Below are 12,912 nucleotides of genomic sequence, written 5' to 3'. Positions count from 1 at the left end.
ACGTGGCCATGCAAATGAGCACACAATCCCATTCTCCGGTTTGCTCTGCGAGTTAAAGTTTTCTTTCAAGTGAAAGAAGTGACCAGTCCTTCAAGTTCCAAGGCACAGCACAGCAACTGGCCAACAGCACAATGACAAATGAGTGCTGCATTCACTGCATATTCATAGGTTTTGTTTTTGTAAATTGGGGGGGGGGGGGAAGGCAGGGGAAGAGAAGTGCTGCAGAGATGTGAAAGTTCCTCTGTTCCAAGAGTAACAACTGCCTGTGAGTGCAAAGTCATAACATCTCTCCCCCATTTCTTCCTGGGAGCTCAGTGCCTCCTACTTCCCCAGCTGTTATAATATCTAGCTTTCTAAATGAAGCACATTTTCATTACAAATCTCTGCACTGCAGTATACCAGGTGGCATAGCAAGCACTTTATTTAATGTCTGCACAAGTGCAAAAGCAAAAACTATTTCCAAAACGATTAAAACCTATTTGTTTTTAAGTTTACCTGAACTTGTTACAAGCTTTGCCTGCTGCAAGGGCGTGCTGCTGAACTGAGAATGTGCTATGGAATTTCAATCAAGCTTGCAACAGAACTTACCCAGGCCTGGCTGCAGAAAGCATTTTGATTCAAGGAATTAAAAACACGAATGATCCAGAGGAGAAAGCGACAAAGACATGGTGACAGTCTTTGGTCAGAAGCATGTTCCAGAAACAGCACGCCATCCTTATTTTCTCTAATTTTCTTTATTGGCACTTATTTGGAAAGCCAGCATAAAATATTTAACAGAGAAAAGACATGTTGACCCCACACACAATACAACTGCTGTCATTGCCTTTTACTCATGCATCTTTTTAAAAGGACTGGAACAGAGACATAAAAAGGTCTATCTGTGAAAAAACAAGATAAGCATAAAAATCTATAGTCATGTCCCCACTGCAGAAGAGAGTGAATACAAAATAAAAGTCTTTGGCATGTTTGATATTACAAAATAAAGTTATACTATACATATTAAAGAGAAAATAGCTATTAAAGTTTTGCTTGTCTGCAATTGGGAAGGCAGGAAAGCAAGCGTCAGAACACTAGAAAAGTGAATTGTGTAATAAGGAAGCGTGAAGAGTCTATAGTAAACTGTGTTGTCGTGCTGCAGCTAAGAGACCATGAGATAAATACTATATGTATTTATTATAGGAGTAGAATGGAAATAAATCTTTGGTCCTCCGTCATCACAGATCTTCATATTTCCCAACTTCAGTTTCCTTCTTGTGTGTTGCCTCTGCCCTGTCGAAGTTTTTTTGCATGAATCAGCCACTATGATGGGGAACTGCAATACCACCAGCTTGTCGACAAGCCTCCCTACATTCACTGCTCATTTCCCACCATGGATCGTGGTCTTAACACTCGGGAAGGGAACAAAACAAAACTTCACTGCATCAAGCTACGTGAGGATACCAAATACTTGGGAACCTTTTAGTGTTGAGATCAGAATACCTCCGGATATACTGTCTTTTTTTAAACCTATTATAGGAATCCTGCAATCTGCTCCTGGGTTGCTAGATGCTACATTTAAACTTTTTTTTTTACATTTATTGCACCAGAAAAATCAGTTCATGCCATGTTACTGAGGAAGTTAATACATCTACTGGGCTGCTATTCATAGACAGAAGTTAAAGATTGTTTTGCATTTGCAGAGCAGAGTTAACTGCTCATGTTTGATTCCTTCGGTCTGCATGTATTCCAAGGGTCTCTTGCTCAATGCTCTCATGCTCTCCAATGTTTGGGCTTAAACACTGCCTGGTCCTTTCTCTTCTGAAGCATTTAATTCAGGGCTTTGGGATTTAATACTCTCCTCTAAAGTATGACTGCTATTTTCCTACAGAAGAATCTTTTGCCGAGTATCTATCACTAGTCAGTCGGAGAAAAAGGAAGCTGGCTATCCTGACAAACAATGTCCCCCACATTAAGCCTGTGTTTAATCATGCCAGCAATCATGTTTCCAAATATAATGTGACATGCGAACATAAGCTGGTAATTCATGCTCACTTGCTCTTTTCATACTTAATCCAAATGTAAACTTGATCAATAGCCAAAATCATGGACTCAAGCTTCAATTATCTATCAACAATACCATTTACATTTTTAAAAACAGCAAATTAAATACTTAATCCACAGGGAATAAAATGAATAAACATCAATAAACTGATCAGCTGGGATTAGATGGACAGAGGAGAGAGAATCCAATAAAGGCAGCTATTTGAAACCTAGAACAGCACCTTTCTAAACTAGTGAGAACAGAAAGCACGTAGCTTTAAAATGCCAAGCTTCCCCCTTATGAAGAAACATACGTGTTTGTAACTTCAGCCACACAGCATCTGTTGTAAAATCGACAACATGTGTACAGACACAAAATATCTTAGAACACGTTCACAGTTCAAATGCTTACTGTTTTTAGTAAATGTCATTCAAATCACTATAAATGTGAATTCTTCCTCAAGGAACTATTATGGAAGTTTTCTAGAAATAAAAGACATTTCTGAAAGTTCCTATGAGGAACAGGATCATAAGAAACTCAGTCACACATTGTAGAAAGGTTTATTGCTCTCCAGCTTGTTTTTGCCATTCGGGGGACTAAAGTTTCTCAATCGATAGGTCACTTAGCTGTAAGATCAACTGGTAGAAATGGAGATCTGGAGTCGGGAAGTGAGGCTGGAGAATCTGTGGTGGTATCAACGTCACCTGGTGAATCACAGGAAGATCCAGCGCTGTTTCTATTGTCATCAAGAATATGGGAAGACAAACTGGAAACAAAGGAAACGTCACAGGACAACATCAACACACAAAAGAATAACACTTTTGGGGTCATGGTGTTAGTCTCAGGAGGTTTATACTCACTTATCTTCACATCTTTGACAGAATGAATTGGAACTAGATTTAAAAAAAAACCTGTCTTTTCAAGTAGTCAGCTTCAGACATCAGTTTTATTTGACTGCAACTAAATAGGATTTTAGAGTTTACTGCCACTTGAATTCCAGGAATAATTCTTTTCTCCTCTAAATACAACACAAATATATCTCTATGGAAAAGTAACAAATACTGATTGCTTTCAGAAAATCTGAAATGGGATACTACTAATGCAAAGCAGTCACGTATCCACACAGCCAATTACCTGCATTTTCCCCCATTTTGGTCAATCATTCTAATTTCTATTTATTCTCAGACATTTAAAATACTAGCTTCCATTAGCTATTAAGGACTTTAACAGCAAGAATCAGGCAACTTCAAAAACCAGTAAATGTTATCTATATTGTTCTATATAACAAAATACACAGCAATCTATAATAAAATTGTTTCCAACCAACAAAAACAACCATTTTTGTCAATTCATTAGTTTATTCAACTGGCCCAAAGAATTGTTTATGGATTAGATTAGCTGGTCACTAGTGGGACATTTACAGATCAAGAATATAATGGATTATTCAGCCAGCTCTGCTATCATTTTATCTTTTACCATGGGGATTTTCAAATGGAGTGCTTTCCTTCCAGATGGCTCAGTGGGAATAAGCAATTATCACCTCAGACTACATGGTAAAATAAGCAAGAAATATTTATTACCTATATCCCAGGCCATATGAAATTCTAACTGCACATGGTCATTTACTGCTGTTTTTTTTTACTCAAACAAAAACTAGAAACAAAACTCCTCACTCAAAAGTAGACACTCATTATCATTTTGCACATAGTATTCCATATTATATTTTTTGTACATAACATTTAATAATTTTTTGTACATAACATTTCCCTCAATCTTCACCAGAATAGTTACAGTTTAGGAAAGGACTACCTTTTGCATGTATAGTTAAATGCATGAAAATGTCAGTAACTCAGGTTGGCATTAATATTAAAAATACGATCCTGACTCCTGAAAGCAGAGCTTCAGAGAAGCCAACCACAATGTCCTACTTCTCAAAATATGCTTAAATTATGAAAATATTAATCATATATCAGGGATGGGCAACTATTAAGGGTGGAGGGCCGCTTACTGAGTTTTGGCAAGCCATCGAGGGCCGCATGACAGGCAGCTGGAGTGGATAAGTATTAATTTTCTGCATTTCTTAGTGGCCCCATTGGCCAGTTAGAATGACCTGGCAGGCCACATCTGTCCCACAGGCCACATTTTGCCCACCCCTGTATCAGAGAGAACAGAACCCATTTGGCTATTGTGACACCTCTTTAACACAGCAGTCATAGATAATAAATAAAATGCTACAAAATACTTGGTTTATCCTATTTAACTCTGCATTACTTCAAGTATGCCCACCTATTCCAGGAGTTTAGATGAGATACTGAAGACATCTTTACACTTCCTGACTCGAGTTACAAGACGGAGCAATACTTACCATGCCCCAAGGTCTGCCAGATGAGAAACTTCGGGCAAAAGCATGCTGGGAGTTCCTTGGAAAAATCTCTTTGGTGGATCCTCTGTTTCCATTTCACCTTTGACAAACCAAAAAAGGTGGATGAATTTTTGGTTTAAACTAAACACTTATTTTTAAGTGTAAGTTTGAGATTATGGCAATTAATATTAAGCTTGTTTACCATTACAATCGATCATTTCAATAACACTTATGTTCCAGCATGTATGTTTACCACTGATGCTTTCAAGAAAAGTCAAATCAGTGACCTAGTGAAAATCACTGCCTAAGCACCTGGTAAATGTTGAAGTGGTAAACCAGCTTCTGACAGCAGCATCTTCTGCAGATGCAAAGAAACTGCTTCCCTTGTTTCAGTTCATTCAATCAATGATTAGCTCCTTTACAGCACAGAAGTTGAAAAAGCAGGAAAACTTTTCTTCTTCCAAAGAAGAAAAAACAAGGCTCAGGTTTGGAAGAAGAAAAAACGAGGCTCAAGATCTACCAATTCTAAATACCTCCAGACCACACTGGCCAGAAATAACCAATTCAATGTCACGAACTAGCTATTTCCTTTGTTTATTAAACCAGAACGGTGTAAATGTAAACAGCTATCAAAACATGCTTTAAAGCTGGCTTTAACTACATTTAAAAATGTTGGCCATGTGTATTTATAATTGCATTCCAAGTTTTAGTCAAATGCTGTTGACACAAATCATAAACCAAAATAATAATGAAAATAAATAAAATATTTACATTTAAAGAAATATGTATAGATACAATGTCTCCTCCAAGCCTTTATGCTAAATGTATCTATTGCTATATTTAGTGGCAAATCAACGTGTTTGTAATGGTTATCAGTCAAAGAAAGCAAATACTAATTTAAAATAAGACTGACATTGATCAATATGAATGAATGTACCATGCAAAAAAACCCAACAAAACAACCCCCACCCACCCAAAAAAACACAAACAGAAACAAAAAACCCCATTAAATCAGATGCAAATTATGCTCTAAAAAGCTAAAGCACAACTCAGGTCCAAATTTTGGTCATGAGTACAACCATTCATTTGACATAACTATTTGCTATTTGAAACAAATATACTCAATTTATTACACTAACACAAAGTCTTAACGTTCAGCTGCAGTATTTCTTATGTCTGCATCTGGAATATTAACCTCAAATACCACCCAAAGTGACAATACCTGAAAATGTCCCAGTGGATTAACAGTCCCACACCCCAATTATCTTAAATATTTAATTGAATAACTACTATCTTAACACAAATACTAATAGGTTTACTTCTTAACTTTCATTGAACTACTGTATCCTAGGAAATATTCTGACAGCTAGTGCGGAAGTATCCTCTGCTCAGGTAGCTTTGAAGTTATTGTTCCAAGTCTCTCCTTAACACAAACCTCTCAAAGTAACTTTTAAAGCTCCTTTCAATAACAGTAATTTATTTTCTCATCAAGCACCATTTTGAAGTACCTGCAGGGCAGAGGTGTTGGGAGAAGCAAAGGAAGAGTCCCAGCAGCACTTTTCAGAGCTCAGCTAGTAAATCTCAAGAGAGTTTCAAACACAAACACGATCTGGTCCTCCCCTTCCTTCTCTTTGGCAGAAAAAGAAGAGCTCAGCTGCAAGTGCTTCAAAATGCGACTTACTGAGCCAAGAAGTCATTGTTAAAAAAGTGAGGAGAAAGAAAGCTTTTAAAAACAGATCCAACAGAACTGACTCAAAATGAAGGCGCATGGGCCAGGAATAGGAGGAAGGACTGAGGTACGTCATCTAAACAAGATAATAAGATGATGTGGCTGGGCTTTCCATAGGTAAGGTGGCCGTTGAGTTTTGAGAACTGTATTCAATGCGAGTTCAGGGATTTGCACGTGAACTGTGTGGTTATGAACTGTGCACCTGAGATTAAGTCTACAACATACATGCATTTGGTTTGTTCTATTCACAAAATTAAGTACCAAGAAATCTTTTAGAACAGAGGTTACACACCTGTGTGGAAACCAATGTAATTTTATATCAGTGGATATGTATCAAAACAGAATAAACATTTTAATGAGATTCTGATTTTAATTAAACAACAGGTAATTTGGGAGTTTATCAGCCCACATGCAGAGACATTCCTTTGAAGTATCTGTAATGCTTATTGCTAATTCTCAGCTGTTTTTCTAGCAAATTCCAGGACAAAAAACAAAACCATATGTACAGACATATAAAAGTTAACAATTATGCCTAAACATTGAATTAGAAATGCATGATGTACCTTTTCTTTTTACTGACCCAAGAACACTTGGGCGAATGCAGTTGATAGGACTTTGGCTTCTCCTGCTTTAAAAAAAAAAAAAAAAAAAAATAATGAGTAGATAGAGAGACTAACCAAAGACATTCGATGCAGGGCTCCACTGAAAGGCGAGCACCAATAGGAAAGGCAAGAGACTATGAGGCAGAATGACCCAAGAATTTTCATACATGAAACTACTCTAAAAACAATGCTACCGACACTTGCTCTAAGAAATCAGAAAGCCTATGGGATATACTTTCAATATGTCCGGCCCAACATGTGCATAAACCAGCAGTTCTCATCCTTTTCAGTCGGAGGACCCCCCCACCACTTTTTTCCAATGCGGCAGCATCCCTGGTTAAGGACCACAGTTGGTGCTGCCCCAACCTCAGTGCTTCTCAATCAGGCGATTCTGCCTCCAGGTAAAACAGTCTGCATGGCTGCTGCACAGCCAGCCTCGGAAGAGCTGTGGCACGTACCTGTGCTTCTTTTGTACTGGGGCTCCCTGATGATCCCTGAAGTAGGACAGGAGAGCTGGCCTGGGCCGTAGCCCTTCCTGGTTTGGTCCCCTCTACATTCCTTCTGGAAACAGAGGCGTGTGGGGGAACTGTCCTGCATTCCTGTTTCCGGGAAGAGTGCAAGGAGGTTGGGACCAAGAAAAGCTACAGTCCAGGTCAGCTCTCTTGTCCTGCTTTAGGGTTCTCAGTGAGTCCTAAGGCAGCAAAAGGACATTAGTGATACAGCCGGAGCACCCTGGTTGAGAACAACTGGCTTAAACTCTCAAAAGCTTCTTTATTAGCATGTATACTTACTGATGGTGAGAAGGGCACCCCAAAATAAGGCAGCTTTCTAAACTAAAACCTGGAAGGATTCCAGCCTCTTAAAGCGTGAGAGTCAGCAGCAGTACCAAAGAGATTCACCACGTTTGCATGACACTGCTGGACAAGACACTGCCATGGCCAAAATACCATGTCCTTTACAGATAGGGAAGACTAAGTGACTCAGGACACAGCAGCAACTTTGACTGCTTGCACCAATACACCACAGGATCAACCAGCTCTGCCAGAAGCAGTTGGTCAAAATTATGAATTGAGTTGGTCCCTCTGTAGGACCTGTGACGTGACAGGAAGAATAGCCTTAAGACAAAACCTATGCTTCAGAAGTCACAAGTAAATAAAACTGTAAAACATTAACAATATGGAGTCTCATACTTACTTCGAGAAACGCCTGGTTGGACTAGGGCTAGGACTTGGAGGTAACCCACTGCTACTAACCAGACTTTGCAAAGCCGGTGAGAAACATTGCTGAGAACAAAATATGTTGTATTATTTACACACAAACATCATACTTCATTTCTGTAGCAGAAATACATACACAAGAAAAACAAACCTCCTAACATGTAGAAAACTGAAAAATCTGGGAATATTAATACCACTCAGGCCTTAACACAGGAAGCAAGCCAGATTAGCCTATGTATTCCATAATCTATTTAAAAATGCCTAGTATCTATGGCTGGGCACATTAAAATGTCACCTTGGGTTGTCACAGAAAAGTGCTGGAATATATTACTTCTACACAGAACTCACAACTTGGTTCATGTGTTTATTTCCTTAGCCAGTTTGATTAAACCAACTCATGAGAAGGGGCTCCCACCCCCCACTGGTAGGTAAAGACAGACAAAAAAAAAAATTGTATATATTTATCAACAGATTTGCTTAGCATTGATACTTACCGGGTATTTTGTATATAAATGTGTATCCATAGTTTATACAGCTGCTACTTCACATTTTTCAACTTTTAATTTTTGGTTTGCAGTATGTGGCCATGCAGAGCTCAGGCGGGCAGTAAGCTTCGTTATATGTTTTATTTATTTTTCTAATAACTAACTGTTTTGTACTATTGGTATTCATGAAGCAAGATTTTTAGTACTTCATTTTTCTTACCTTCCCTATTCCTCTGGTAGGGGAAGGAGCTGGAGAAACTGGGACAAAGTCTACTTGCTTGGGGGATGATGATTTCTCAAAATCACTGTCACTCTGTAAGTATAATAGCACATATAATCACCGCCAACTGCTTTAAAGCAATATTTTATGGGCCAAGCTCTACATTACTAATCAGTTCAAAGTCTGCTGTGTGTGAAATAGAACCAGATGCTGAAGTTATCTGCACAAGTGGTTACCCATAAGAATTCACTAATGTGATTATGTAAGGGACAATTTTTATATTTTTGATGAAAGTAGTTTTAAACATGATGTGCTGATGTCAGAACAAATTAAAATTACAATAGGAGTGAACAAAGCTTCCTTGGAGCATATCAGGCCAAAAAGCAACCCCATAGCTAGCACGATAACCATATGCTCCTGAACATCATACCTCATTATTACATAAAACCTATAATAAGGTGACCGCAAAGTTTATTGCTAGATCTAAATTTAGCAATGCTTAGCAACAAACCCAATCTGTTGAAATTCTTTTTGAGAAATTAGTATTCTGTGGACAACAAAATAGGGATAATATTATAACACTAACAAAAAGAACTTGGAAGTATAAGCAAAAAGAATATGAAGTATAAGCATATTACCAGATTCAAGCTTTCCTCCCATGACTGGCTCATCTGCATCGCTGTTTGCACTTCCCTATAAAGAGGGAAAAAAAATCATTGTTCCAGGCCCACAGAGACTGAGTTAAAGTACTCTCGTTGGCCTATTAACACTCACCGTTCATGTACTGTTTCTCTGTTCATCAAACTCATTCCTTCTTCCTGAAAGAGATTAAGAGAGGAATCTTTCAGAATGTGTGTGGAGATATTTTTTTTTTATATAGGTCAGAACTCCCTTTTCAGTTCACTTGGATATAAAGGGAAAAATGTAACTTAACTACTGTAAGTATTGATAATCTCAGGCTTTTGCTAGATATAAGCAGCAAGACACGTATGGTCACCGTCTTATCAGAGTATTATTTACATGTCTCAGGTGCTTGTGAGCCTGGCTTTGGTTCCTTCAGAGATAAAGCAAAATTTCCTTACATCTCCTAGTGTGCTCATGAAATATAACTGCATAAGGTCCACATGAAGCAGAAGCTACTTTGTTTTCATAACACCTCTTAGACACTGGGGAAACTACCCCAGACATTCTTCAGTATAGAATTTTAATATTTCTTCTTATAAAAAACAATTTAACATGGCAGGCAATATAATTTTAAGGTATGACTGCATTTCCCAAGTGCATGAAGGTAAATGCCTCAACCACTTGAGTAACAGAAAAAAAAAAAGCATTTTTTATGGCTCTGCTTCAATCAAGTCTTAATATCCCAAATCCCTATTGCAGAGTTTGCACTACGTGAGGTTTCTCTTTGGAAATTCACTTTTTTAGTATTCTTCCTCTCCTTCTGAAAGAGAAAACTAAATCTTTCCTTTAATTCAAATGCTTTGGATTGAACTAACCATAATGAAACACACTTGTAACTAATGAAGTACAACAAGAATGCATTTAATATTTTATTCAGTCAAACTGCATTCACGTTTGAGCTTTGATGTAATCTAGGGATAAAACAATATTGTACAAACTTAATAGACCACCAGGTTTTGAAAAGCTCAAAGCCAGAAAGGAATAAAATCCAGCTTCCAAGATAAGAAGATGCTTCTATAAAGCTATAATAAAACATTATATAAAGAAAGGGTAACTCAAGTGTTTCATGAGGAGGAGAACAGAGCGAGACAGAAAACGTGAAGGTGGAGGACACCTGGTTCGGCGGGCCCCTCCACTGTACTGTAATCCCTCAGCATCATACTAGCTTTTCAGTCTTGAATGTGCTGCATGTTAAGGCTGCTGAACAGTGCACCTCTCGTCTCAAGGCACTCTGGGCTCAACTGTTTCTGACTAAACTCGGGTCACTTTCTCTGATTAACCATAACGTGCCACACCACACACAAAAAAACTCCTACTAGTTCCAGACCCTGTAATGGGTCAGATCATGACATCTCGTGCTTGGGATGTTCCAAAGCCAATGGCTCTCCGAGAACACCCAGTGCAAACGGGAAGACTCCAATATACTCATGTTCAGAAAAATACAAAGAACCCCAAGGTCTAGATTGCGGGAGATGTTAAAGAGGTAGGAACCACCCCCTCTGTACATAGAAGAGAAAAATGTTTGGCAGATCACCACTTGTAAAGGAGAAAGCAGGGTTTCAGTCTACAAGGGCATAAAAAGATATTCTACAGTCTGTAAAGCTTGGCAACTCTGAAATGATATTCTTTTTCTTTTAAAGGCACACTGAAATGACAGAACAGTGTAAACACTTTATAGACAAACTTGCTTCTAAATGAAATCAAATGATCATTTGTAATTATATTTACAAAAGGAAACAGAATCTGCTCTTACCCGTTTGATTTGATGAAGGCGGCTGCTAGGAATACGAACAGGAGATGATGGCAACAACTAAAAAAAACCAATCATACTGCTGAAACATTCTTAAAACTGCAAAAAAAACCCCAGAAAACCCAGGAAGCCAATACCTACTTCCTAATACTCTCTCAATCTCAGGAGGAAATATTAGCAAGGCCCTTCAACAGCCTCAAAACAAGACTTACCATTTTGCATACAATGAAATAAAAAAAAAACACATACTAGCTTTAATAGTAAGATACACAGTACGGGGCATTCACACAAACTGCTCTGCATTCTAACAGCTCCACATTTAAAAAAAGATGGAAGTTGACATGAAAATTACATTACTGCAACAAACAAGTGGTGGGTTTTGGAGTTTTTTTGTATTCTATTTAAAATGGCATCTGGCAGAAAAGGAAAAAGTTCTGTTAATCAGGGAGATCACAGCTACTGAGAAACCCATCTGGTAAAGACATAACACACTATAAAGATTTAACTAACATCGTTTTATCATTTTAAATGCTGTATTTACTCACATATCAGCCACAACGTTCCCCTGCAAAAAAGTCAGTCCTCCTAAATAAGTGCATGGGTTAAGCAGGGAAGCTGATCTTCACCAGAACTTCACCACATGGAGGCATAGCACAGCATCGTGATGCTTCTACATGATGGCTGCCAGCAAGCAGCAAGGAATGTAATGGACTGTTCACATCTTCACACCTGTTCTCCAACTGGCACCCACTTTTAGCATATTGTACAGTATCCCATAACAAGGGCATAGGGGATATGTACTACTGAGATGGCAACCCATATCTTTGTTATGGGACACGACTTGTCAAAACCAGAGTGTGGCTGTGTAAGGGCCTACACTAGACTGTGCCACTCCTGCTTGCTGGCTGGAAGACAGAAGCTAACAGTCATCATGTAGCATGGCCTTTCCACAAAAAAGCCAGCTCTAGACTGTGACTCTGGAAAACCCATTTTTTCAACGTTCTACCTACCAAACCACAGCATGCATGCTTTATGTGGTAGCCTGTGGTACGTAAGAAAATGCAGTATACCCTTAGTAATCAAACTAGATTTTTCAAAGATCTTACTGGAGCTCACAAAGCAAAAAACTCTCAACATCATGCTCACTGTATGTTAGGCTACGGATAGAAATTACACATCAACTTGTCTAAGTGATTGGAAACTGGTTCACATCTGTAACACAACAGAAGTTTAGTGCACATAAACCGCTTTCAAAATGGCCAACGCCAGTTTAAGATAAACTTGGATGGATGTAGTATTAGACTTAACTGATTTAGGTTAAATCAGTTTATTGAACTTCTGTCCTATATCACCTCCAGATTCAAGTTAACTCACAGCCTGCCAACATCCCAGGATGCTTTGTACTTCCCCCACAACCTCCCCTTTGGAGGGTGGGTGGGTTAGCCTTAGCCCAAGCTGTCTACTCCAGCCAAGCAAAGAGAAGTGCTCTAGTACTGCCCGCCCCCAGCTTCTGGCCCGAGCACGTGGCTGCTTTTCCAGAATCAAAAGTGAATGTCTGGTCATTTGCTTATCAGTTCAATCCACACAGCTTAGACTAACCTGCAAAGATTGAATTGATTCAGCCTCGGGCTTTTTGACTGTCTGTACTTAGCCTTAATGCCAGCCTTCATAAACAGCTAAACATTTACATCTGTTTATTGAGACACTGTAACCTACCCCCACATAAATTTCATAGACATTAGGGCTGGAAGGGACCTTGGAAGATCATCGAGTCCAGCCCCCCGCCCAAAGGGCAGGAAGTCAGCTGGGGTTATAGGATCCCAGCAAGATAAGCATCCAATTT

General features: G+C 38.7%; 1 protein-coding gene across 3 annotated transcripts in view; it reads right to left on the bottom strand.

Annotated features, from left to right (window-relative positions):
* Nucleotides 1-723: 723 nt before the first annotated feature.
* LOC109310999 (protein FAM122A-like) overlaps nucleotides 724-12,912 on the bottom strand; it is a 23,474-nt gene continuing 11,285 nt past the window's right edge. The window contains exons 4-11 of one of the 3 annotated variants that reach the window (XM_019536402.1): nucleotides 11,073-11,129; nucleotides 9,410-9,453; nucleotides 9,274-9,328; nucleotides 8,636-8,728; nucleotides 7,908-7,996; nucleotides 6,675-6,736; nucleotides 4,386-4,482; nucleotides 724-2,786 (exon numbers count right to left, since the gene is read on the bottom strand). In XM_019536402.1, coding sequence (XP_019391947.1) covers nucleotides 2,639-2,786; nucleotides 4,386-4,482; nucleotides 6,675-6,736; nucleotides 7,908-7,996; nucleotides 8,636-8,728; nucleotides 9,274-9,328; nucleotides 9,410-9,453; nucleotides 11,073-11,129 — 645 coding nt within the window. In that variant the 3' untranslated portion in view covers nucleotides 724-2,638. Of the gene's footprint in view, nucleotides 2,787-4,385; nucleotides 4,483-6,674; nucleotides 6,740-7,907; nucleotides 7,997-8,635; nucleotides 8,729-9,273; nucleotides 9,329-9,409; nucleotides 9,454-11,072; nucleotides 11,130-12,912 lie in introns of all 3 variants that reach the window. The other 2 variants (XM_019536401.1, XM_019536403.1) reach the window with 2 other exon arrangements.

Source organism: Crocodylus porosus, unplaced genomic scaffold (genome assembly GCF_001723895.1).
Source record: "Crocodylus porosus isolate Cpor-Errol unplaced genomic scaffold, CroPor_comp1, whole genome shotgun sequence".
NCBI lineage: Eukaryota > Metazoa > Chordata > Crocodylia > Crocodylidae > Crocodylus > Crocodylus porosus.
The sequence above is the reverse complement of the archived record's forward strand: the minus strand, read 5'-3'. Positions and strand labels throughout refer to the sequence as shown.